Source organism: Pseudorca crassidens, chromosome 14, assembly GCF_039906515.1.
Source record: "Pseudorca crassidens isolate mPseCra1 chromosome 14, mPseCra1.hap1, whole genome shotgun sequence".
In the NCBI taxonomy this organism is placed as follows: domain Eukaryota; kingdom Metazoa; phylum Chordata; class Mammalia; order Artiodactyla; family Delphinidae; genus Pseudorca; species Pseudorca crassidens.
In genome coordinates this window covers 13,950,113-13,976,039 of record NC_090309.1, presented here as the reverse complement: position 1 = coordinate 13,976,039, position 25,927 = coordinate 13,950,113, and the positions used below count along the sequence as shown (strand labels likewise).

Here is a 25,927-nt window from a genome sequence, read left to right as displayed (position 1 = left end):
GGGGCACTTAGGTTGCTTCTATATCTTGGCTACTGTGAGTAAGGCTGCAATAATCATAGGAGTGAATATATCTTTTCAAATTAGTGTTTTTGTTTTCTTTGGAAAAATACCTAGAAGTAAAATTGCTGGATCATATGGTAGTTCTAATTTTTTGAAGAACCTCCATGCTGTTTTCTGTAGTTGTTGCCACAATTTACATTCCCATCAATACTGCACAAGGGCTCCCTATTCTCCACATCCTAATCCATACTTGTTTGTTGTCTTTTTAATAATAGCCATTCTCACAGGTGTGAGATGGTATCTCACTCTGGTTTTGATTTGCATTTCCCTGATGATTAGTGATGCTGAGCATTTTTTCTTGTGTCTGTTGGCCATCTGTATGTCTTCTTTGGAAAAATGCCTATTCGGGTTCTCTGTCCATTTTTAAATCAGTTTTATTGCCTATTTGAGGTCTTTTGTGCTTCCATATAAATTTTAGAATTATTTGTTCAGTGAAAAATGCCACGGGAATTCTGATACGTACTGAAATGAATCTATACATGGCTTTGCGTAGTATGGCTATTTTAATAACATTAATTCTTCAAATCCACAAGCATGGTATATCTTTCCATTTGTTTCTGTCATCTTCAGTTTATTTCATCAGTGTCTTATAGTTTTCTGAGTACAAGTTTTTTACCTCCTTGGTTAGATTTACTCCTAGTTATTTTATTCTTTCTGATGCAATTGTAAATGGAATTGTTTTCTTAATTTCTCTTTCTGACAGTTTGTTGTTAGTGTAAGAAACACAACAGATTTCTCTGTATTAATTTTGTATCCTACAACTTTACTGAATTCATTTATTATTTTAATAGTTATTTGGTGGCATCTTCAGGATTTTCTACACATAGTATCATGTCATCTTCAAATAGTAACAGTTTTACTTCTTCGTTTCTAATTTGGATTCCTTTTATTTCTTTTTCTGGTCTGACTGCATGGCTAGGACTTCCAATGCTATGTTAAATAAACAGGGCAAGAGTGGGCATCTTTGTCTTGTTCCTGATCTTAGACGAAATGCTTTCAGCTTTTCAACCTTGAGTATGATGTTGGCTATGGGTTTGTCATAGATGGCCTTTATCATGTTGAGTGATGCTCCCTCTTTTCTCACTTTGTTGAGAGGTTTTATCATATCATGAATTTTGTCAGAAGCTTTTTCTGTATCTATTGAGATGACTGTATGATTTTTATTCTTCAGTTTATTAATGTGGTATATCACAATGTCTAATTTGCATAAACTGAACCATCCTTCCATCCTTGGATAAATGCCACTTGATCATGGAGTATGATCCTTTTAAATGTACTGTTCAATTTGTTTGCTAATATTTTGTTGAGAATTTTTGCATCTATGTTCATCAGTGATATTGGCCTGTACTTTTCTATTTTGTGTGTGATATCTTTGTCTGGTTTTGATATCAGGGTGATGATGGCCTCATAGAATGAGTATGGAAGCATTCCTTCCTATTCAAATTTTTGGAATAGTTTTTTTTTTTATTTTGTTGATGTGGTGTATTACATTGACTGATTTTCATAGGTGAACCATCCTTGCATTCCAGGAATAAATCCCAGTTGGTCATGGTGTATAATCCTTTTGAATCCTGCTTGCTTGTATTTTGTTGAGGACTTTTGCATCAGTGTTCATAAGGAGTATTGGTCTGTAGTTTTCTCTTCCCATAGTGTCTTTGTCTGGCTTTGCTATGGGAAACGCTGTCCTTAGAGAACAAGTTAGATAGTGTTCCCTTTTCTTCAATTTTCTGAAGAAGTATGAGAAAGATTGGTGTTAGTTCTTTACATGTTTAGTAGATATCACCAGTGAATACATCAGGTCTAGGACTTTTCTTTGTTGGGAGAGATTTTTGATTACTAATTTAATCTCAAGAGTTATAAGTCTATTCAGATTTTCTATTGGTGTTTCAGTATTGGTAGATTTTATAATTCTATGAATTTGCCCATTTCATCTAAATTATCCAATTTTTTTAGTGTACAATTGTTCATAGTACTCTCTTACATTTTTTATTTCTGTAGAATCATAGTAGTGCTCCAACTGTCATTTCTGATCTTAGGAATTTGATTCCCTCTCCCTCTCCCTCCTCCTCCCTTCTTCCCTCCCCACCACCCTCAATCTAGCTAAAGGTTTATCAGTTTTGTTGCTTTTTTGAAGAACTCACTTTAAGTTTCTTTGATTTTTCTCTCCTGCTCTTCTAGTCTTTATTTCTTTTTCTCTGATCTAATCTTTCTTATTTCCTTCTTTTTGTTAGCTTTAGGTTGAGTTTTTTCTTCTTTTTCTGTAAGTTGTAAAGTTAGGTTGTTGATTGATATCTTTCTTCTTTTTTAATGTAAAGCATCTTTATAGCTATAATTTCCCTCTGAGCTTTTGCTGCATCCCAAAAGTTTTGATATATAGTGCTGTGGTTTTCACTCATCTCTAGGTATTTTCTAATTTTCCTTCTTATTTTTTTTAAACTGATTGAGACTTGGTTTTTGGCCCACCACATGGTCTATCCTGGAGAATGTACCATGTGCACTTAAGAATGTGTATTCTGTTGTTGTTGCATTGAGTATTCTGCACATGTCTATTCTGTATATGTCTATTAGTATTCTGTATGTGTCTGTTAGTTCATTATAGTGTTGTTCGAGTCCTCTTTTATCTTTATTTATCTTCTGTCTGTTTATATCCAATTTTGGGAATGGGTTATTAAAATCTTCAACTATTGCTGTAGATCTACTTCTCTTCATATATTTTGATCATCTATTATTAGGTGCATAGATTACATCTTACTGTATTAAAACTTTTATTAACATATAATGTCCTTCTTTGACTCTTGTAATCTTTTCTAATTTAAAGTTTATTTTGTGTTATATCAGCACAGCAATCTCCACTCTTTTGGTTACTATTTCCATGGAATATCTTTTTCCTTCCTTTCACTTTCAACCTATTTGTATCTTAGTATACACTAGGGTCATTTTGCCCCAATTCTGCCAAACTCTGCCTTTTAATTGGAGAGTTTAATTCATTTACATTTAAAGTAATTACTGATGAGGAGGGGCTTAATTCTGCCATGTTGCAATTTTTTCTGTAGGTCTTACAGCTTTTTTGTCCTTCATTTCCTGCATTAATGTCTTCTTTTGTGTTTATCTGTTTCTTTTCTTATGGTGAAACTTCAAGTCCCTTTTCATTTGCTTTAGTGTATAATTTACATCTACCTTCTTTGTGATTACCCTGGTGAATGCACTTAATATCCTAAAGTTATAACACTAATTTGAATTTATATTAGCTTAACTTTAATAATATGCAAAAACTTTACTTCTATACAGCTCCGTCCCCATCCCCATACAGCTACTGATGTCACAAAAGCACATTTTTCTGCACTGTGTTCAAAAATATAGCCTAATTTTTTAAAAATGCACATGGCTCCTAAATCATGTGAAAGCAAAAAATGAAGTTACAAGAATACTACCTTTTATAATTGCCCATGTATTTACCTTTTTTTTTTTTTTTTTTTTGGTACGCGGGCCTCTCACTGTTGTGGCCTCTCCCATTGCAGAGCACAGGCTCCGGACATGCAGGCTCAGCGGCCATGGCTCACAGGCCCAGCCACTCCGTGGCATGTGGGATCTTCCCAGACCAGGGCACGAACCCGTGTCCCCTGCATCGGCAGGTGGACTCTCAACCACTGCGCCACCAGGGAAGCCCGCCATGTATTTACCTTTAATGGAGGTATTTATTTTTTCATATGGTTTCCAGTTACTGTCTACAGTCCTTTAATTTCAACCTGAAGTACAGACACCCTTTAGCATTTCTTCCCAGGCAGGTCTAGTGGTAACAAACTCCCATAGCTTTTGTTTAAGTGGGAATGTCAAAATTTCTCCTTTGTTTTGCTGGGTATAGGATTCTTGGTGTATAGGTATCTTCTTTCAGCATTTGAATATATCAACCCACTGTCTTCTGGCCCTCAACATTTCTGATGAGAAATCTGCTGAAAATCTTATTCAGGATTGATTGTATGTGACAGGTCATTTCTTGCTGCTTTAAACATCCTCTCTTTGTCTTTCTATAGTTCAATTATAATGTGCCCTGGCATGGGTCTCTGCGTTTATTCTACGTTAGAGTGTGTGGACTTTCTTGGATGATTATATTCATGTTTTTCAGGAAATTTGTTAAGTTTCTGTCTTTATTTCTTCAAATAATCTCTCTTCCCCCTTCTCTCTTTCCTTTCCTTCTGGGACCCCCACAACGTGTATGTTGACCCAACTGATGCTGTCCAACAGGTCCCTTAGGCTCTGTTTGCTTCATATTCTTTTCCTTCTGATCCTCAGACCTGAACATTTCAACTGTATTATTTTCAAGTTCACTAATTCTTCTCCCTGCTCAAATTGGCTTCTGAATAACTCTAGCAATTTTTAAATTTTCAGTTATACTTTTCAGCTGCAGAATTTATTTTTGGCTTCTTTTCATGTTTTCTATCTCTTTACTGATACTTCCATTTTGTTTATATATCATTTTCTTGACTTTGTCCACATCTTTCTTTAGTTCTTTGCATATTTTTTTAAGAACATGTTGGGGGTAGGAGTTTATTAATTAATTAATTTATTTTTCCTGTGTTGGGTCTTCGTTTCTGTGCAAGGGCTTTCTCTAGTTGTGGCAAGCGGGGGCCACTCTTCATCATGGTGCGCGGGCCTCTCACTATCGGGCCTCTCTTCTTGAGGAGCACAGGCTCCAGACGCGCAGGCTCAGTAGCTGTGGCTCACGGGCCTAGTTGCTCCGCGGCATGTGGGATCCTCCCAGACCAGGGCTCGAACCCATGTCCCCTGCATTAGCAGGCAGATTCTCAACCACTGTGCCACCAGGGAAGCCCTGCATATTTTTAAGATCACTGTTTTAAAGTCTTTATTTAGTAATCTGTCACCTGGTCTTTTTCAGGGACATTTTCTATTCATTTCTTTTCCTTTCAATGGGCCATACTTTCCTGTTTCTTTGTATGCCTTGTGATCTTGTTGTTGTTACTGTTGAAAACTGGACATTTAAATTTTTTAAGATGATAACTTTGGAAACCAGATTCTCCCACTTCCTCAGGGTTTGATATGGTTGTTTTGTTTTATTACTGTATGGTGTCTCTGTACTGGAGATCATCCTGAGGTGAAAAGTTAGCCCTTTCAGAGCCTGTGTATTTCCCTGGGCATGCACAGTGACCACCTATATTCCCCTGTAAGTGTGGTTGCTTTTGAATGTCTTAGCCCTTGATGTTAGGAATGTAAAACGGTGCAGTGTTGTGGCAAACACTATGGTGGCTCCTCAAAAATTAAATAAAGGATCATCACTTGACCTAGCAATTCCACTTTTGGGTATATACACAGAAGGACTAAAAGGAGGGGCTTGAACAGATATTTGTATACTCATGTTCATAACAGCATTATTCACAATAGCAAAAGGTAGAAATAACCCAAATTTCTAGTGATAGATGAATAGATAAACAAAATGAGATATCTACATACAACGGAATGTTATTCAGTCTCATAAAAAGAAGGAAATTCTGATACATGCTATAACATGAATGAGTCATGAAAACATTACGGTAAGTAAAATAAGACAGACACAATGGGATAAATACTCTGTGATTACACTTATATGAGGTACCTGGAACAGTCTAATTATACATAGAGACAGAAAGCAGAATGGTGGTTACCAGGGGATGTGGAGAAGGAAAAATGGAGAGTTACTGTTTAATGGCTACAGAGTTTCAATATGAGATGAAGGAAAAATTCAGGAGATGGATAGTGGTGATGGCTGCACAGCAATGTAAATGTACTTAATGTCAATGAACTGTGTTTTTTAAAATGGTTTAAATGATCAATTTATGAACATGTGATATCACTTATATGTAGAATGTGAAATATGACACAAATGAACATATCTACGAAACAGAAACAGACTCACAGACATAGAGAACACACCTGTGGTTGCCAGGAGGGTGGGGGGAGGGAAGGATTGGGAGTTTGGGATTAGCAGATGCAAACCATTATATATAGAATGGATAAACAACAAGGTTCTACTGTATAGCACAGAAAACTATATTCAATATCCTGTGATAAATCATAATGAAAAGGAATATGAAAAAGAATATCTACATAACTGAATCACTTTGCTGTACAGCAGAAATTAACACATTGTAAATCAACTATACTTCAATAAAATTTTTTTAAATGGTCAACTTCTGTTATGTATATTTAAATATAATAAAGAAAACGGCAGCAAGAAAACTATGATTTATTTATAAACAAGTATTTATATGTAAGTACAAATACAGACAGAAATGTATCTGAAACGATGATCACCAAAATGCTTGTGGCTGTTATCTCTGGGTGGTAGGATTTCAGAGTGATTTTAACTTTCTTATTTATACTTTTCTGCATCAGTGTGTGTATTATTACCTTTATAGTCATGGGGGTAAAAACGCAAGCTAACTATGTTCATTTGAGGGGAGGGGCAAAATGAATGTTCTAAATTCACTCCAGTATTGCCTATTATGAGTGCTCTACATGTGTTACATTTGGCTGAAAGCTAAAAATGTGGACTACCTTGAGTCCTCCATAAGAAGATAAGAACTACTTGTAGTTATACTTTGCTTTAAGTTACTACTATTTTTCTTTAAATGTTTTACTGAAGTATATCATACGTACATACATATATCACACACATAACCATAAAGCCACATAAACTGTCACAAATTAAACACACCCATGTAACTAGGAATCAGATGAAGAAACAAAATATTACCAACATAACATGAAGTCCTTTTATGTCCCTACTAATCCACCATGCCCCCAGCAAGGGAAACCAATATCCTGACTTCTAAGAGCATAGAACAGTCTTGCAGGTACTCTTTTTTTCACTAATATATTCTTTAAATCCATTCGCCTTGACTGCTAACATAAAACCAAATGAGGATTGGTTCAAGATGGTGGAGTAGAGGGACATGCGCTCACTCCCTCTTGCAAGAGCACTAGAATCACAACTAACTGCTGAACAATCATTGACAGGAAGACACTGGAACTCACCAAAAAAATATACCCCACATCCAAAGACAAAGGAGAAGCCGCAATGAGACGGTAGGCGGGGCACAATCACAGTAAAATCAAATCCCATAAGTGCTGGGTGGGTGACTCACAAACTGGAGAACACTTATACCACGGAAGTCCACCCACTGGAGTGAAGGTTCTGAGCCCCACATCAGGCTTCCCAACCTGGGGGTCAGCAACGGGAGGAGGAATTTCCAGAGAATCAGACTTTGAAGGCTAGAGGGATTGATTACAGGACTTCAACAGGACTGGGGGAAACAGAGACTCCACTCTTGGAGGGCACACACAAAGTAGTGTGCACACCAGGACCCAAGGGGAAGGAGCAGTGACCCCATAGGAGACTGAACCAGACCTGTCTGCTAGTGTCAGAGGGTCTCTTGCAGAGGCGGGGGTGGCTGTGGCTCACTGCGGGGACAAGGACACTGGCAGCAGAAGTTCTGGGAAGTACTCATTGGCATAAGGCCTCCCGGAGTCTTCCATTAGCCTTACCAAAGACCTATAGGCTCCAGTGCTGGGTTGCCTCAGGCCAAACAACCAACAGGGAAGGAACTCAGCCCCACCCAACAGCAGACAAGCAGATTAAAGTTTTACTGAGCTCTGCTCACCAGAGCAACACCCAGCTCTACCCACCACCAGTCCCTCCCATCAGGAAGCTTGCATAAGCCTCTTAGATAGCCTCATCCACCAGAGGGCAGACAGCAGAAGCAAGAAGAACTACAATCCTGAAGCCTGTGGAATGAAAACCACATTCACAGAAAGATAGACAATATGCAAAGGCAGAGGACTATGTACCAGGTGAAGGAACAAGATAAAACCCCAGAAAAACTAAATGAGTGGAGATAGGCAACCTCCCAGAAAAAGAATTCAGAATAATGATAGTGAAGATGATCCAGGACCTCAGAAAGAGAATGGAGGTGAAGATCGAGAAGATGCAAGAAATGTTTAACAAAGACCTAGAAGAATTAAAGAACAAACAAACAGAGGTGAACAATACAATAACTGAAATGAAAAATACACTAGAAGGAATCAATAGCAGAATAACTGAGGCAGAAGAATGGATAAATGAACTGGAAGACAGAATGGTGGAAATCACTGCCACAGAAAAGAATAAAGAAAAAAGAATGAAAAGAAGTGAAGACAGCCTAAGAGACCTCTGGTACAACATCAAATGCATGAACATTCGCATTATAGGGGTCCCAGAAGGAGAAGAGAGAGAGAAAGCACCCGAGAAAATATTTGAAGAGATTATAGTCGAAAACTTCCCTAACATGGGAAAGGAAATAGCCATCCAACTCCAGGAAGTGCAGAGAATCCCAGGCAGGATAAATCCAAGGAGAAACACACCAAGACACATAGTACTCAAACTGACAAAAATTATAGACAAAGAAAAATTATTAAAAGCAACAAGGGAAAAATGACAAATAACATATAAGGGAACTCCCATAAGGTTAACAGCTGATTTCTCAGCAGAAACTCTACAAGCCGGAAGGGAGTGGCATGATATACTTAAAGTAATGAAAGGGAAGAACCTACAACCAAGATTACTCTACCTGGCAAGGATCCCATTCAGATTTGATGGAGAAATCAAAAGCTTGAGCACCACCAAACCAGCTCTACAACAAATGCCAAAGAAACTTCTCTAAGTACGAAACATGAGAGAAGAAAAGGACCTACAGAAACAAACCCAAAACAATTAAGAATATGGTAACAGGAATATACATATCGATAATTACCTTGAACGTGAATGGATTAAATGCTCCATCCAAAAGACACAGGCTCGCTGAATGAATACAAAAACAAGATCCATATATATGCTGTCTACAAGAGATCCACTTCAGAACTAGGGGAACATACAGACTGAAAGTGATGGAAAAAGATATTCCATGCAAATGGGATGGAAAAAGATATTCCATGCAAATGGAAATCAAAAGAAAGCTGGAATAGCAATACTCATATCAGATAAAACAGAATTTAAAATAAAGAATGTTATAAGAGACAAGGAAGGACACTACATAATGATCAAAGGATCAATCCAAGAAGAAGATATGACAATCATAAATATATATGCAACCAACACAGGAGCACCTCAATACACAAGGCAAATGCTAACAGCTATAAGAGGGAATCGACAGTAACACAATAATAGTGGGGGACTTTAACACCTCACTTACACCAATGGACAGACCATCCAGACAGAAAAATAAGGAAACAAAAGCTTTAAATGACACAACAGACCAAAGAGATTTAATTCATATTTATAGGACATTCCATCCGAAAACAGCAGATTACACTTTTGTTTCAACTGAACATGGAACACTGTCCAGGATAGATCACATCTTGGCTCACAGATCAAGCCTTGGTAAATGTAAGAAAACTGAAATCCTACCAAGCATTTTTCCGACCACAACGCTATGAGATCAGAAATAAATTTCAGGGAAAAAAATGTAAAAAACACAAACACATGGAGACTAAGCAATACATTACTAAGTAACCAAGAGATCACTGAAGAAATCAAAGAGGAAATCAAAAAATACCTAGAGACAAATGACAACGAAAACATGATGATCCAAACGATGCAGCAAAAGCAGTTCCAAGAGTGAAGTTCATAGCTATACAAGCCTACCTCAAGATACAAGAAACATCTCAAATAAACAATTTAACCTTACACCTAAAGGAACTAGAAAAGAAGAACAAAAACTCCCCAAAGTTAGTAGAAGGAAAGAAATCGAGATCAGAGCAGAAATAAATGGAATACAAACAAAGAAAACAATAGCAGAGATCAATAAAACTAAAAGCTGGTTCTTTGAGAAGATAAACAAACTTGATAAACCTTTAGCCACATTCATCAAGAAAAAGAGGGAGAGGACTCAAATCAATAAAATTAGAAATGAAAAAGGAGAAGTTGCAAAGGACACTGCAGAAATACAAAGCATAAGAGACTACTAGAAGCACCTCTTGCCAATAAAGTGGACAACCTGGAAGAAATGGACAAATTCTTAGAAATGTATAACCTTCCAAGACTGAATCAGGAAGAAATAGAAAATATAAACTGACTAATCACAAGTAATGAAATTGAAACTGTGATATAAAATCTTGCAACAAAGAAAATTCCAGGACCAGATTTCTTCCCAGGTAAATACTATCAAACATTTAGAGAAGAGCTAACACCCATCCTTCTCAAGCTCTTCTAAAAAAACTGCAGATGAAGAAACACTCCGAAACTCATTCTACGAGGCCACCATCACCCTAATACCAAAACCAGACAAAGACACGACAAAAAGAGGAAATTACAGACCAATATCACTGATGAATATAGATGCAAAAATCCTCAACAAAATACTAGCAAACAGAATCCAACAACACATTAAAAGGATCATACACCACGATCAAGTGGGATTTATCCCAGGGATTCAAGGATTCTTCAATATATGCAAATCAATCAATGTGATACACCATATTAACAAATTGAAGAATAAAAACCATACGGTCATCTCAATAGATGCAGAAAAAGCTTTTGACAAAATTCAAACCCCATTTATGAAAAAAACTCTCCAGAGAGTGGGCATAGAGGGAACCTACCTCAACATAATAAAGTCCATGTACGACAAACCCACAGCAACATCATTCTCAATGGTGAAAAACTAAAAGTATTTCCTCTAAGATCAGGAACAAGACAAGGATGTCCACTCTCATCACTATTATTCAACATAGCTTTGGAAGTCCTAGCCATGGCAATCAGAGAACAAAAAGAAATAAAAGGAATACAAATTGGAAAAGAAGAAGTAAAACTGTCACTCTTTGCAGATGACATGACACTATACATAGAGCATCCTAAAGATGCCACCAGAAAACTACTAGCGCTAATCAATGAATTTGGTAAAGTTGCAGGATAGAAAATTAATGCACAGAAATCTCTTGCATTCCTATACACTAACAACGAAAGATCAGAAAGAGAAATTAAGGAAACACTCCTATTTACCACTGCAACAAAAAGAATAAAATACCTAGGAATAAACCTACCTAGGGAGACAAAACACCTGTATGTAGAAAACTATAAGACACTGATGAAAGAAATTAAAGATGATACAAACAGATGGAGAGATATACCATGTTCTTGGATTGGAAGAATCAATATTGTGAAAATGACTATACTACCCAAAGCAATCTACAGATTCAATGCAATCCCTATCAAATTAGCAATGGCATTTTTTACAGAATTTGAACCAAAAATCTTAAAATTTGTATGGAGACACAAAAGACCCCCAATAGCCAAAGCAATCTTGAGGGAAAAAAACAGACTTGGAGGAATCAGACTCCCTGACTTCACACTATTCCACAAAGCTACTGTAATCAAAACAGTATGGTACTGTCACAAAACCAGACACACAGATCAATGGAAAAGAATAGGGAGCCCAGAAATGAACCACACGCTTATGGTCAATTCGTCTATGACAAAGGAGGCAAGGATATACAATGGAGAAAAGACAGTCTCTTCAATAAGTGGGGCTGTGAAAATTGGACAGCTACATGTAAAAGAATGAAATTAGAACACTCCCTAACACCACACAGAAAAATAAACTCAAAATGGATTAAAGACCTAAATGTAAAACAAGACAGTATAAAACGCTTAGTGGAAAACAAAGGAAGAACACTCTTTGACATAAATCACAGCAAGATCTTTTTGGACCCACCTCCCAGAGTAATGGAAATAAAAACAAAAATAAACAAGTGGGACCTAATGAAACTTAAAATCTTTTGCACAGCAAAGGAAACCATAAAAAAGACGCAAAGACAACCCTCAGAATGGGAGAAAATATTTGCAAATGAATCAACAGACAAAGGATCAATCTCCGAAATATATCAACAGCTCATGCAGCTCAATATGAGAAAAACAAACAACCCAATTCTAAAATATGTAGAAGACCTAAACAGACATTTCTCCAGAGAAGACACACAGATGGCCAAGAAGCACATGAAAAGCTGCTCAACGTCACTAATTACTAGAGAAATGCAAATCAAAACTACAATGAGGTATCACCTCCCATCAGTTAGAATGGGCATCATCAGAAAATCTACAAACAACAAATGCTGGAGAGGGTGTGGAGAAAAGGGCACCCTCTTGCACTGTTGGTGGGAACGTAAATTGATACAGCCACTATGGAGAACAGTATGGAGGTTCCTTAAAAAACTAAAAATAGAATTACCATATGATCCAACAATCCCACTACTGGGCATATACACACAGAAAACTGTAATTCAAAAAGACACATGCACCCCAATGTTCACTGCAGCACTATTTACAATAGCCAGGTCATGGAAGCAACCTAAATGTCCACTGACAGACGAATGGATAAAGAAGATGTGGTACATGTATACAATGGAGTATTACTCAGCCATAACAAGGAATGAAACGGGGTCATTTGTAGAGATGTGGATGGACCTAGAGACTGTCATAGAGTGAAGCAAGTAAGAGAGAGAAGAACAAATATCGTATATTAACACATATATGTGGAATCTAGAAAAATGGTACAGATGAACCAGTTTGCAGGGCAGAAATAGAGACACAGATGTAGAGAACAAATGTATGGACACCAAGGGGGGAAAGCGGGGGGGGGGGGGTGGTGGGATGAATTGGGAGATTGGGATTGACATATACACTAACATGTATAAAATAGATAACTAATAAGAACCTGCTGTATAAAAATAAAGAAATAAAATTCAAATCAAAGACTAAATAAAGCTATGTAATCTAAAAAGAAAAAAAACAAAAACACACAAAAAAACAAATCAAAGACTTTGAAAGTGTTTCAGTGGTAAACCTTCATATGCAAGTAACATTTAAAGCAATCACATTATTTCAAAGTTATACTTTGTCTAAAGTAACCCCCACCCTCCTTTTTTGGTATCACTATAAATGTAGTAAATTGTCTACTATATGCCAAGTACTGTCCTAAACATTTTACATACATTCACAGATTTAATTGTCAGTACAGTTCTGTGAGATTCAAAGAATTTTAATAGGAACAGGTGGCTAATTGATAGCAGTGATGGTTTAAATCTGGTAGTGTAAGGACTCCAAAACCCACTATTATTTTTCTGATATCATGTTAGTTAACTAATAAATTGCTATGAATGAGAAATAACAGGAACCATGAGAAGAAAGACAGAGCTTGAAGATCATTTCACCAGATAAATGAGTTATGGATGTGAGAAGGTATACAATAAGTAAAGCACAAAACAGGAATAAACAAGGTTTGTGAGACACTAACTGAATTTATGTGGTTTCTAAAGATGACATGAATCAATTGTTTGTGCTATTATTGTCATACATTGTCATAGTTCTACATATGTTTTATGCCCCATATTATTACTTTTACTTTAAACAGTCAATAATTATTAAAAAGAAACACTTAAAAGAGAAAAACATTATATTTACTTACATACTTATAATTTCCAGCATGCTTCATTCCTCTGGGTAAATCCAAATTTGTATCTGGTATGATTTTCCTTCAGCTTACAACTTCCTTTAATGTTTCTTGTACTGTAGACCTACTAGCAACAAATTCTCTTGGCTTTTGTATACAAGTATCTTTACTTCTCCTTTGAATGCTGTTTTCATTGGACTCAGAATTCTAGGATAATGTGGGTATTTTTCTTTTATTGTATCAAAGATGTTTTGGTTCGTATTGTTTCTGATAATAAAATTTTAATCATTACCCTTTCCTCAGACTGTTTTATCTCTTTATTGTTACCTTTCAGTAATTTGCTTATGATACATCCTGGCAAGGTTTTCTTTGTGTTTATCCCGTTTGAAATTGGAGTTCCTTGGATCTGTGGGTTTACAGTTTTCATCAGCTATTATATCATGTGATCCTTTCTGGACTCTTTTCCTTCTGAGACTCAAATTACACGTTGGATCATTTGATTTTTTTTTTTTTTTTACTTTTTTCTCTCAGTACTGCAGTTTGGATAGTTTGTATTACTATCTTTGATTTCACTGATCTTGTTTTCTGTAGTGTATAATCTGCTTGTTCAACCCATTCAGTGAAGCTTTCATTTTACTTCACTTTATTCTAGATCTTTCATCTGAGTTCTACTTTGTTCTTTTCAATATCTTCTATTTACCTCTTCATTATGTTCATGTTTTCCTTTGAAACATATGTTCATTATGTTTTCCTCTAAATCCCTCAACATATTATAATAGCTGTTTAAAATCCCTGTCTGCTTATTCATTTGATCATCTGTTTTTTTTCTGGGTCTATTTATATTTCCTGATTTTTCTCTTGATTTTCGGTCACACTTTCCTAGTAACTTTTCATTGGATGTTGAACACTCTAAATGTTTCATTTTGGGGTATCTGCAATTTTGGTAGTTCAGCCTTAAAGAGCTTTAAAGAATGTTCAGCTTTATTTTGGTAGTTCAGCTTTCAAGACTTCTTTTAATTTTTATTTATTTATTTTTTAAATTAATTTTTATTGGAGTATAGTTGCTTTACAATGTTGTGTTAGTTTCTACTGCACAACAAAGTGAATCAGCGCGCCCTCTCTCCCTCTCTCTCTCTCTCTCTCTCTGTCTCTCTCTCTCTCTCTCTATATATATATATCTCTCCTCTTTTTTGGATTTCCTTTCCATTTAGGTCACCACAGAGCACTGAGTAGAGTTCCTGTGCTATACAGTAACAGATCTGCTTTTAAGCTTTGTTGCTGTGGGCATATGGTAGCCTTTAAGCTAGGGCTACTTTCACCTTAATATTAAGGCATGACCCTTCTGCAGTCTCTACTGAATGCCCCAGATATTCAACAAAGTCTCTTTACTGTGTCTGGTCAGAACTCTACCATCTCTCAATCCTCTGTTAACTCTGGGAACTGTTTAGCTTATAGCCCCCTCCTGGTAGTTGTTCTGTCCCCAGTAACTGTTCTTTGCCTAGCCTCCTAAAATCTCATTCTAAGTATGCACAGCTTAGTAGTCAGCTAAAGACTCATTGGGACCCTGTGCAGATATTTACAGCTTTTTCTTTGGATATTGCTCTTGTTCTGATACTCTGCCCCACAAGTTCCAGCCACTGCAGCCTCCCTGAACCCTAGTCTCTTCCTCCTTAATTCAGTGAGAATACCACACTCTGCTTGGAATCTCCTTCCACATGCTATGACCCAGAAAGTCTCCCTTGGCAGAAAATGAGGACCATATTAGGGCTCTCTCCTTTTGTTTCCCTTTTCTCACTGATCAAAATCCTGCACTGACAGTTATCCAATGTTTGAAAACAGATGTTTCACAGCTTTTGTCCAGTTTTTTCTTTATTTACAATGGAGTGCAAGTTCAAATCCATAACCATTACTCCATCATGGCTATGAATGTAATTCCCCTCTGTAATTATTTTTTATTTATTTACTTTTGGAATATCCTATTTACAAGTATTTTTTTCCATTTTTATTTTTTTAATTGAAGTATAGTTGCTGTACAATATTATATAAGTTACAGATGTACAAGTTACTATTTGTACAGATGTACAGATAGTGATTCACAATTTGTAAAGGCTTTACTCCATTTACAGTTATAAAATATTGGCTATATTCCCCATGTTGTATAATATATCCTTGTAGCTTATTTTATACCTAATAGTTTGTACGTTTTACTTCCCTACCCCTATACTGCTATTCTAATTCTTTTTTAAAAGGAGTGATATGGTGATACCTCTGTTATTAATTTTTCTCCAATCATGAAAGTGTTAAAAATCATAAAAGTTTTAAATGTTACTCTTTGCAAGTCACCTTAGTTTTAAGTAGTACTCAACAATAATCAACTTTATTTAGAAACATATTTTGCTCAATTTACAGCCATGCTAAGATAAACTGTAGTGAAAATGGAACTGCATTCCTTACATACAATTTATTTAATTTGAATTCCATAAAGCCATTTCTTTGTAAGTAAGATGAGGTTGCTTTACTTTTTTTTTTCAAATGGCTTAAAACAACAAAAATTTATTCTTTAATTGTGGTGATCAGAAGTCTAAAATCGGGACTTCCCTGATGGTCCAGCAGTTGGGACTCCATGCTCCCAAAGCAGGGGGCCCGGATTCGATCTCTGGTCAGGGAACTAGATCCCACATGCCGCAAACTAAGAGCCTGCATGCCGCAACTAAAAGATCCCGCATGCGGCAATGAAGATCCTGTGTGCCGCAACTAAGACCCAGCACAGACCAATAAATATTCAAAAACAAAAACAAAAACGAAGTCTAAAATCCAGGTGTTGGAAGGGCTGTGTTTCTTCTGGAAGCTTCAGGGAAGAATCCATTTCCTTGTCTTTTCTAGTTTCTAGAGGTCAACTGCATTCCTTAGCTTGTGTCTTCTTCCTCCATCTTCAAAGCATAGCACTCTAACATCTGGTTCTGTGGTTACATCTCCTTTTCTCTCACTTTTTCTCAACATGTTGCCTCCCTCTCATAAGGACTCTTATAAGCCCACCCAGATAGCCCAGGATTAATCTCCCCACCTCAAGATCCTTAATTTAATCAAATCTGCAAGTTTCCTTCTGCTATGTAAGGTAACATATTCACAGGTTCTGGGGATTAGGACGTGGACATCTTTGGAAGGCCATTATTCTGTCTACCACAGAATGTGAGCGCCTGCTTTGTTTCCAAAAGTAACCTGGACTCTAGGAAATCACAGATGAATGAACATGGCCTCTCCCCCTTGAATAGCTCAATGCCAGGCTGGAGGAAAGATTTTAGTTCTTATCAAATGTAAAGATCTTTGAGTTGATTTTATCTTGTTTTTCTTACTATAATTAGAAAGCAAATAATTAGGGCAGCCATAAATAATTAATATAAACTATGTTTCATAGATGTAGATACAGTTTACTTTTATGAACTAATGCAAAATACACCAAGATAAAGAATAGGAGATGTAAAATAATAATTTACCTCTTATTTGCCTGTCAACAACTCTCATTTCCTTTCTTATCTTCAATGACCATTCATTCACCTGGGAAAAATTTTACAAAAGGAATTATAAGAGAAGTCAATATCCCCAATTCACCACATTTTAAAGAATTTTATATTAATTCTACATTTATTCCTGACACAAGCTAGAAATAATATAAACCTATTTTGAAAGAAACAGCCTTAGGGTCAAATTCCTTTTTTTTCTTCTCTGGCCAAATTCTGTTTTTTTTCCCATCTTTTTATTCACAGTACATAGAAGTCTCAAACTATTCAAAGATTCCGATCTGAAGGCAGTATGAAGCACTTTATACAAGCTCCCCAAGAAAGTTCAGTACCCTGCAGGTATATAAAAATTGTTCATGAGGTGCCATGGGCATAGAAAGGTTTCATGGGCATCAGAAGATTTTCAATTTCTATACATAATTATTAAAAAAAACCTTCTCTGCCTATGTGATAAGAATTCATCTTTTCCTTCTCCCCTTTGACAATTACATTTTTTCATTTTACAAAAGAAATATATTCCTCTAACCTATGTGTCTCTTCTTATCATGATAGGTTTCCCTGAGAGGCAAAAACCTCTGAAGCACTAAACATAGGGCCAACTAGAAGTACTGCTATAGGTGTTGAAAAAGTAGTGAATGACTCTAATTATTACCAAATTCTTATGCATTTCTTTCTAATTCTTCAATTTCAAAAATGAAGGAAAATCTGAGTTATCAGCTGATAAATCATTAAAACTAAATTTTACATTTAATCAATTATTGCTTTTTGGCACATGACACAGAAGTTCAAAAAACTAAGTGACACTGACACAGAAAAATCCTTTCCACTACCTACCATCTACTTATTTATATTAACAATGTTTCTCATCATTTGAGTCTAATAAAACATAAAATAGGGCTTTCTTCTAGTTGAGGTGCCTCACAATGAGGCTGTCTTCTCTACATCACAGCCATGCCATCCAAGGACCCTCTGCAGTTGGCGCAGCCCTTCAGATGCAAGAAGATGACCACAGCCATGGCATACTGGCTCCTTAGGTGAATGGGTTACCCCCAGAGATGATCCAACCACGCACAGCTACAATACAGCTACAATACAAGTTACTGGTACCGGTTCTGCTTCTGGACAAGGAGCAATTTGCTGGCATGGACCTCGGTGTCTGTGTGAAGGGTGGTGGTCATGCAGCCCAGCTTTTGCAATCCACCAGTCCACCTCCAAAGCCCTGGTGATCTTACTATCAGAAATATGTGGATAGGCTTCCAAAAACATCAAAGACATCCTCATCCTGTATGACTGGACATCGCTAGTAGCTGCAAATTCAAACATTTGGAGACCCTGGTGTCTGCAATTACTACCAGAAATCCTACCAATAAGCCCATCATGAGGATCAGGGTTCACCTTTATAATAAAAAATGGTTGTGGGATTTAAGGTAAAAAATAATAAAACAGGAATGGAATTGATGCTAACCCTTTAGCATTCATCCATGAATACATGAACTAAATGGCATTAAAAAATTAATATCCTCGGCTTCCCTGGTGGCGCAGTGATTGAGAGTCCACCTGCCGATGCAGGGGACACGGGTTCGTGCCCCAGTCCGGGAAGATCCCACATGCCGCGGAGTGGCTAGGCCCGTGAGCCATGGCCACTGAGCCTGCGCCTCCGGAGCCTGTGCTCCGCAATGGGAGAGGCCACAACAGTGAGAGGCCCGTGTACAGCAAAAAAAAAAAAAAAAAAATTCATATCCTTAAGATGTATTTCCAATAAATTTCACTTTTTAATGACTTTAAAATTATTTAACAAAATCTGTAAAATATTTATTATTCATCAACTCTAATAACTCCACCCAGATGAAATATTAAAGCACTTAAAACTGTATGGTTATACAATTTTAAAAGTTAATGTTAGCTTTAAATATATATATATTTTTAAGTGAAATTCATGTAACTAAGCCATTTTTTAAATAAATTTTATTTATTTTTAAAATTTTGGCTGCTTTGGGTCTTCGTTGCTGTGCACAGTCTTTCTTTAGTTGTGGCGAGCGGGGGCTACTCTTTGTTGCAGTGTGCGGGCTTCTCATTGTGGTGGCTTCTCTTGTTGCACTGCATGGGCTCTAGGCACATGGGCTTCAGTAGCTGTGGCATGCAGGCTCAGTAGTTGTGGCACATGGGCTCTAGAGCGCAGGCTCAGTAGTTGTGGCACGTGGGCTTAGTTGCTCCGCAGCATGTGGGGTCTTCCTGGACCAGGGCTTGAATCCGTGTCCCCTGCATTGGCAAGCAGATTCTTAACCACTGCGCCACCAGGGAAGCCCTACTTAGCCATTTTTAAATGTACAATTCAGTGGCATTTAGTGCCTTTACAATGCTGTGCAATCAACAGCTTCCTATAGTCTCAGAAATTTTTCAATATATCAGAAGAACACACTATAACCTATAAATAATCTTCCCCTATGACCATCCTCCCTCCCATTCCCTGGCAAAAACTAATTTGCTTTTATGTCTTTTGATATGCTTATTTTGATATTTAATACAAAAGAAATCATATAATATGTGGTCTTTTGTGTCTGGCTTTTTTCATTAGGTATAGTGGTTTTGAGGTTCATCTATGTTGTACCATGTATCAACATTTCTAGTTTTTTTTTTTTTGATGTGGACCATTTTTAAAGCCTTTATTGAATTTGTTAAAATACTGCTTCTGTTTTATGTTTTAGTTTTTTGGCTGCGAGGCATGTGGGATCTTAGCTCCCTGACCAGGGATCAAACCTCACCCCCTGCACTGGAAAGTGAAGTCTTAACCACCGGACTGCCAGGGAAGTCCCTATCAACATTTTTTATGGCTGAATATTACATTGAGTGTACATACAACACAAATTGTTTATCCATTCACCCAGTGATGGACATTTGGGTTGTTTCCATGTTTTGGTTACTGTGAATATGAACATCTGTATACAAGTATTTGTTTGAGTACCTATTTTCAATTCTTTTGGGTATAAACCTAGGAGTGAAATTGCTGGGTCATATGATAGTTCTATTTTATATTTTTGAGGAACTCCACAACTTTTTTTCAAAGGGGCTTCACCATTTTACATTCCCACAAGCAATGTACAAGGGTTCCTATTTCTCCACATCCTTATCAACACTTGTTATCTTCCAATTTTTTGATTATAGCCAATCTGTTGGACCTGTTGAAAGAGCATCTCACTATGATTTTGATTTGCGTTTCCTTAATGACCAATAAAGTTGAATATCTTTTCATGTGTTTGTTGGCCATTTGTATATCTCCTTTGGAGAAATGTCTATTGATGTCTTCTATCCATTCAGCTATCTTTTTATTGTTAAGTTATATGAGTACTTTATACATTCTGATAGTAAACCCTTATCAGATATATAATTTGCAAATATTTTCTCCCATTCCATAGTTTATCTTTTTACTTGTTTGATACTGTCCTTTGATACACAAAAGCTTTTAATGAATTCCAATTTGTCTATTTTTTTCTTCTGTTGCTTGTGCTTTTGGTGTTATAGCAAAAGAATCCATTTCCAGATATGAGGTCATGAAGACTTACCTTTATGTATTTTCTGAGTTTTATAGTTTTAGGTCAAAGACTTTAATTTCGGTCTTTGATCCAAGTTAATTTCTGTATATGGAGTGAGGCAGGGGCCCAGCTTCGTTTCTTAACATGTGGATATCCACTTGTCACAGACCTTGTTGAAGAGACTATCTTTCTCTCACTGAATGATCTTGGCACCCTTACAGAAAATCAACTGGCCACAGATGTATGGGTTTACTTCTGGGATCTCAATCCTATTCCATTGACTGATCTATACATCTATCCTTATGCTAATACCACAGTTTTAGTTACTATAGCTTTACGGTAAGTTTTGGAATCTTGAACTGTGGGTCCTCCAAATTTGTTTTTCTTTCTCAGTATGGTTTTGGCTATTTGGAACCTGTTGTATTCCATGTGAATCTGTGGCTCAACTTTTCCATTTCTGCAAGAAAGGCATTTGGAGTTTTGACAGGCACTGCACTGAATCTGCAGATCACTTTGGTGGTACGGCCATCTTAACAACATTAAGTCTTGCAATCCATAAACTTGGAATTTCTTCCTGTAATTTTTTGTAGTTTTCAGTGTACAAATGTACTGTTTCTTTGGTTAAATTTATCCCTCAGTATTTTATCATTTTGGATGCTACTGTAAATGAAATTTTAAAATTTCCCTTTTAGATTTTTCATTGCTAGTATAAAAAACACAACTGATTTTTAAAATATTTACCTTGAAACCTGCAACTCTGTTGAATTCACTTATAACTAATTTTCTGGTACACGAGGAATCTTTAGCATATTCTATCTGTGGAATCATGTTATCTGCAAATTAATAGGTTTACTTCTTATCAGTGTGGGTGCTTTTTATTCCTTTCTCTTGCTCAACTGCTCTGACTAGGACTTCTAATGCAATGTTGATTAGTAGCAAAACATCTGGTGTCTTTGTCTTGTTCCTGATCTTAGAGAAAAAGCTTTCAGTCTTTCACAATTTATAATGTATAATGAAGTATAAGGTTGGGTGTCGATTTTCATAAATGCCCTTTATCATGTTAGGGAAGCTCCCTTCTATTCCTAGTTCGCTGAGTGTTTTTATCATAAAAAGTATTTACACATTTTTGTTCCAAGTATAATTATTTCAAGCATAAAAGTATTACATTAGGAGAAATCTATAGGAGAAAGTGGAATAGAAAAAATAGAGATTCTCGTTCAAAGAGAAAAAATTAATGAAAACTGTCTGACTATAAATAAGAACTTGTGCATGTATGTTTTAAATGAACATTGATAGGTATCGAATCACTGTGATACTTTCAGAAGTGTTCTAACAATTCTATTCAAACACAACAACATTTACTATATACAAAAAATCATACCATTTGCAACTGTTAAAACTCATGATAAAAATATAAAATACTGATTTACAAATGTCCAAGGGGAACACAGGTACTCAAAATTACTGTAGGTGATACATCCAGAAATATGAAGACACTGTTATAATCTAACCAGAACTTTCAGAAAGAGCAGGAAAGAAAATTCAACGTTCAAACAGTCAAATGTTTACTGAGCACCCACTACAACCTGTTCAATGTGCTAGGCACCACTCAATGTGCTAGCGATACAGCAGGAGACGATATAAAGACTTATGAACCTACATTCTAATGAGGACAGACAATAAGCAAATAAACATGTAAATGTATACTAGGTCAGAAAATTAGTGCTAGGGAGAAAAATAAAGCAAGGAAGTAGGACAAGGGGAGTTGGGAAAGGATTACTTTATACATGAAGATGAAAGAAAGTTCAATGGCTGAGGTGACTTTTGAGCAGAGACCTGAAGACACCTGCAAGGGAACCATGTGACTATCCACTATCCAGATAGGGGGAGGGGCTATGGCATTTTACTCTGTGTAAGAACAAAAGCCACTAAGAGACCTAGGCAAAAGAGTGTCCTTCAATACAGACTAAGGAATGGGGGTACAAGACCAGGTTTGATTAAATAATTTTTTAATTAATTTATTTATTTATCTTTGGCTGCACTCAGTCTTCGCTGCTGCGCACAGGCTTTCTCTAGTTGAGGTGAGCAGAGGCTACTCTTCGTTGCAGTGCGCAGGTTTCGCATTGTGGTAGCTTCTCTTGTTGCGGAGCATGGGCTCTAGGTGTGCGGGCTTCAGTAGTTGTGGCATGTGGGCTCTAGAGCACAGGCTCAGTAGTTGTGGTACACGGGCTTAGTTGCTCCGCGGCATGTGGAATCTTCCAGGACCAAGGCTCAAACCCATGTCCCCTGCATTGGCAGGTGGATTCTTAACCCCTGAGCTACCAGGGAAGTCCCTGATTAAATAATTTTTGTTTGAACTAGCACCTTTAATAAAACTATTTCATTTCAGGTTTATAGAAAAAATATTTATCATCTATTACACATAAATAATCATATAAGGCAGTGAACTACTTCTAATCCTGTATATGATACACTAAATCTGTTTAATTTTTTTTTCCAGCAGTTACTGGAATTCCAGGAACAATGCCTAGTATAAATTTCACAATGCAAATTTAAACCGGAAAATTCGGCAGAATGAACAACTGCAGTGGTTTTTAAGCTTGTTTTTAGTAGCAGAATCCTTCAAATAAATGTAACATGGAACTCCACAGATACAAAAAAGATTATGATAATGTACATTTATCACGTAGGTTCAGGTTCAAAACTTTTACTAATATAAAGCAAATAAATGAGAATACTCTGTCCCGATGAAAGATAAAACTCTAAATTAGTTGTTACGATGTTATACCAACTTCAGCATCCAGTGTCTTCCGTATTGTTTTACATGTCTAGTGTTGAAAAATTCTAATTCAAAGAGATTAAGAAACTATTTTATTACATCTGTTTACCATTACAGTTACTTAACAATTTGCCTTTTAATTTAAGGCTGTCCATTGTTTAAACGAATCTAGAAGACTGAAAGCAAAGTCATTTAAAAATGGTTGTTTCAAAATTTATCGTTACATTATATAACTGCTCATGTTCATTGAGGGGTGAACATTCAATTTAAGACAATAAATGGCAACAGTGAAATGACTTTTGTAAAAACACACTGCTGCATTGTTTGCAGTAGTGAAAGTCTAGAAGTTACCTAAATGTATATCAACAGGAGACTAGTTAAACACAAACAGAATTTCCATAAGTGAACAGTATATTCTAATTAAAGAGAGAAAGGCAATTCACTGAGGACTACCCATGGAATTAATTCTCAAAATATAAATGAAAATAGCAAAGTAAAGAATGTGTACAGTATAACATTACATATGTTAAAGGGAGAGAAAGAGGAAAGAGAGGGAGAGGCTAAAGGAGAGAAGGAAGGAGCAGAAAAGGGGAGGAAGAGAGGGAGGTGAAAAAAAGGGAGAGAGATATATAAATATGTCTATACATTCATATATTATGGAATATCGACAGAAAAATCCACAGGAAATTAGGCTGTCTTGAAAGATAGAAACTGAATTAATTTGTGAACAGGAGTGAAAGGGAGATTTACTTTTTCCTGTAATTTAGGATACACTTTGCTGCCTTTTGAATTTTATAATATGTGCAAATATAACCTATTTCAAGAAATACTTCTTAAAAAAAATAACATAAAAAAGAATTATGAAAAAAGTCCAGGTTCAGAAGCTGCTTTAAATCATCCCTGTTTGGAATAAATACTTTAAAATTCTACCTTGTAATATTAGAATATTCATTAAGGCTATTTTTAAAAAATTGCTTTAGATGCCACACAGTCTTCTCTGTTAGACAACTACCCAAAACTTTAAAATAGTTCAATGTGAACCCTAATTTTGCTTCACTTTCGTAAGTGACAACCAGCAGTTTCTAAAATTAAAAAGTTTTAAAAAGTAAAATGTATGACAAATGATGATAATTGAAGACTAAAGTCAACCTGTCTTCATTATAGGGGAAAATAGTAATTAATTTACCTACTTTTATTTCTAAACCAGAATAACAAGTTTTCTGATTTAGTGCAAAATGTATTTTCATCTCTGTAAAAAGACTTCAATGTTACAGGTAATACACTTCATTGTGAAGGATCACTGTATATCATATATGGGGTAGCAGCTCAGGAAAATGAGAGCAAGAAAGAGAAATGTGCAAACGATACAACACAGAGAAGAATATAATATGCACTTAGTGAGAAAATAAAGATTCAAACAAAGACATTAAAGAAAGGTTTAATCTAAGGGGGGATAATTTCAAAAAGATTTGGAGAGTTCCATCTCTGCCTAGATATAGAAAGCTGAGAAGACCCTCAAGACGGTAAGACAAAGCTGAATGAACTACAAAATAACTTTTCCTGAACCTGTTGAAAAGCTCAGGTCACAAGGCAACAGTGCAGCATGAAATCTAAAGAAAGGCACTTCTAAGAAAAGAGGGAACACCAGCACTGAATCATCTGTGGCATAGCCTGGATGGCAGGCACCTTAAAAGCAAGTGAAGAAAATTCAGTTAATTTTCTAAATAAATTGATAAAGTCCAATTGTGGGTTAGTGGACAGCAAAGAACCTCAGGAGCCACAAGTACAATGGGAGTTCACATCAACTTTCAGGTTCTTCAAATGGAAATGGCATAAAAATGCTGAAACGTATACAAAGAACGCCTTCATCGGCTCACAAAACTTGACACAGCTGAAGAAAGAATCAACAAACTTGAAGAAAAGTCAATAGAAGTTACCCAAACTAAAAAAAAGAATAAAATAAAGCAAAGTATCCAAGAGCTATGAGATAATAACAAATGGTCTAACACATGTGTAATTGGTATCCCAGCAGGAAATGAGAGAAGAGAGCGTAAGTATTTGAAGAAACAATGGCTGAAAATTTTCCAAAAGTAATGAAAAATATCAAACCACAGATGCAGGAAGCTGAGAATCCCAAATAAGGTAAATATCAAAAAACAAAACAAAACAAACAAAAAATACAATGTAACACCACACAACACACCTAAACACATTATATTCAAGATGCTGAAAATCAGAGATAAAATCTTAAACCCAGCTAGAGAGGAAAAAAGTATGCATTAATGACAAAGGAACGAAGATAAGAAGTACATCAGACTTCTCAAAAGAAACTATGATCAGGAGATAACGGAGAGACATCTTTAAAGTGCTGAGAGAATTTTAAAAATCCTCTCAATCCAAAATTCTATATTGGTGAAAATATCATTCAAAGTGAAGACAACTTCCAGATTCAGCTCTGATATATAGAGATTGTAAGTCATCACTCCCATCTATAAAACACGGGAAAAAAACAACAACTTTTCTTTGATTCAACAGAAAACCAAGGTTATAGGGCAAACTGCCATC

The 25,927-nt window shown here is 36.2% G+C and overlaps 1 protein-coding gene across 2 annotated transcripts in view; it reads right to left on the bottom strand.

Annotated features, from left to right (window-relative positions):
• CHMP3 (charged multivesicular body protein 3) overlaps nucleotides 1-25,927 on the bottom strand; it is an 81,751-nt gene that overhangs the window by 40,761 nt on the left and 15,063 nt on the right. The window contains exon 2 of one of the 2 annotated variants that reach the window (XM_067704458.1): nucleotides 17,030-17,090. The exons of the other annotated variant lie outside the window; for it this stretch is intronic. Within the exon in view, the coding sequence (XP_067560559.1) occupies nucleotides 17,030-17,090 (61 nt within the window). The remainder of the gene's footprint in view (nucleotides 1-17,029; nucleotides 17,091-25,927) is intronic. 2 annotated transcript variants of the gene reach the window in all.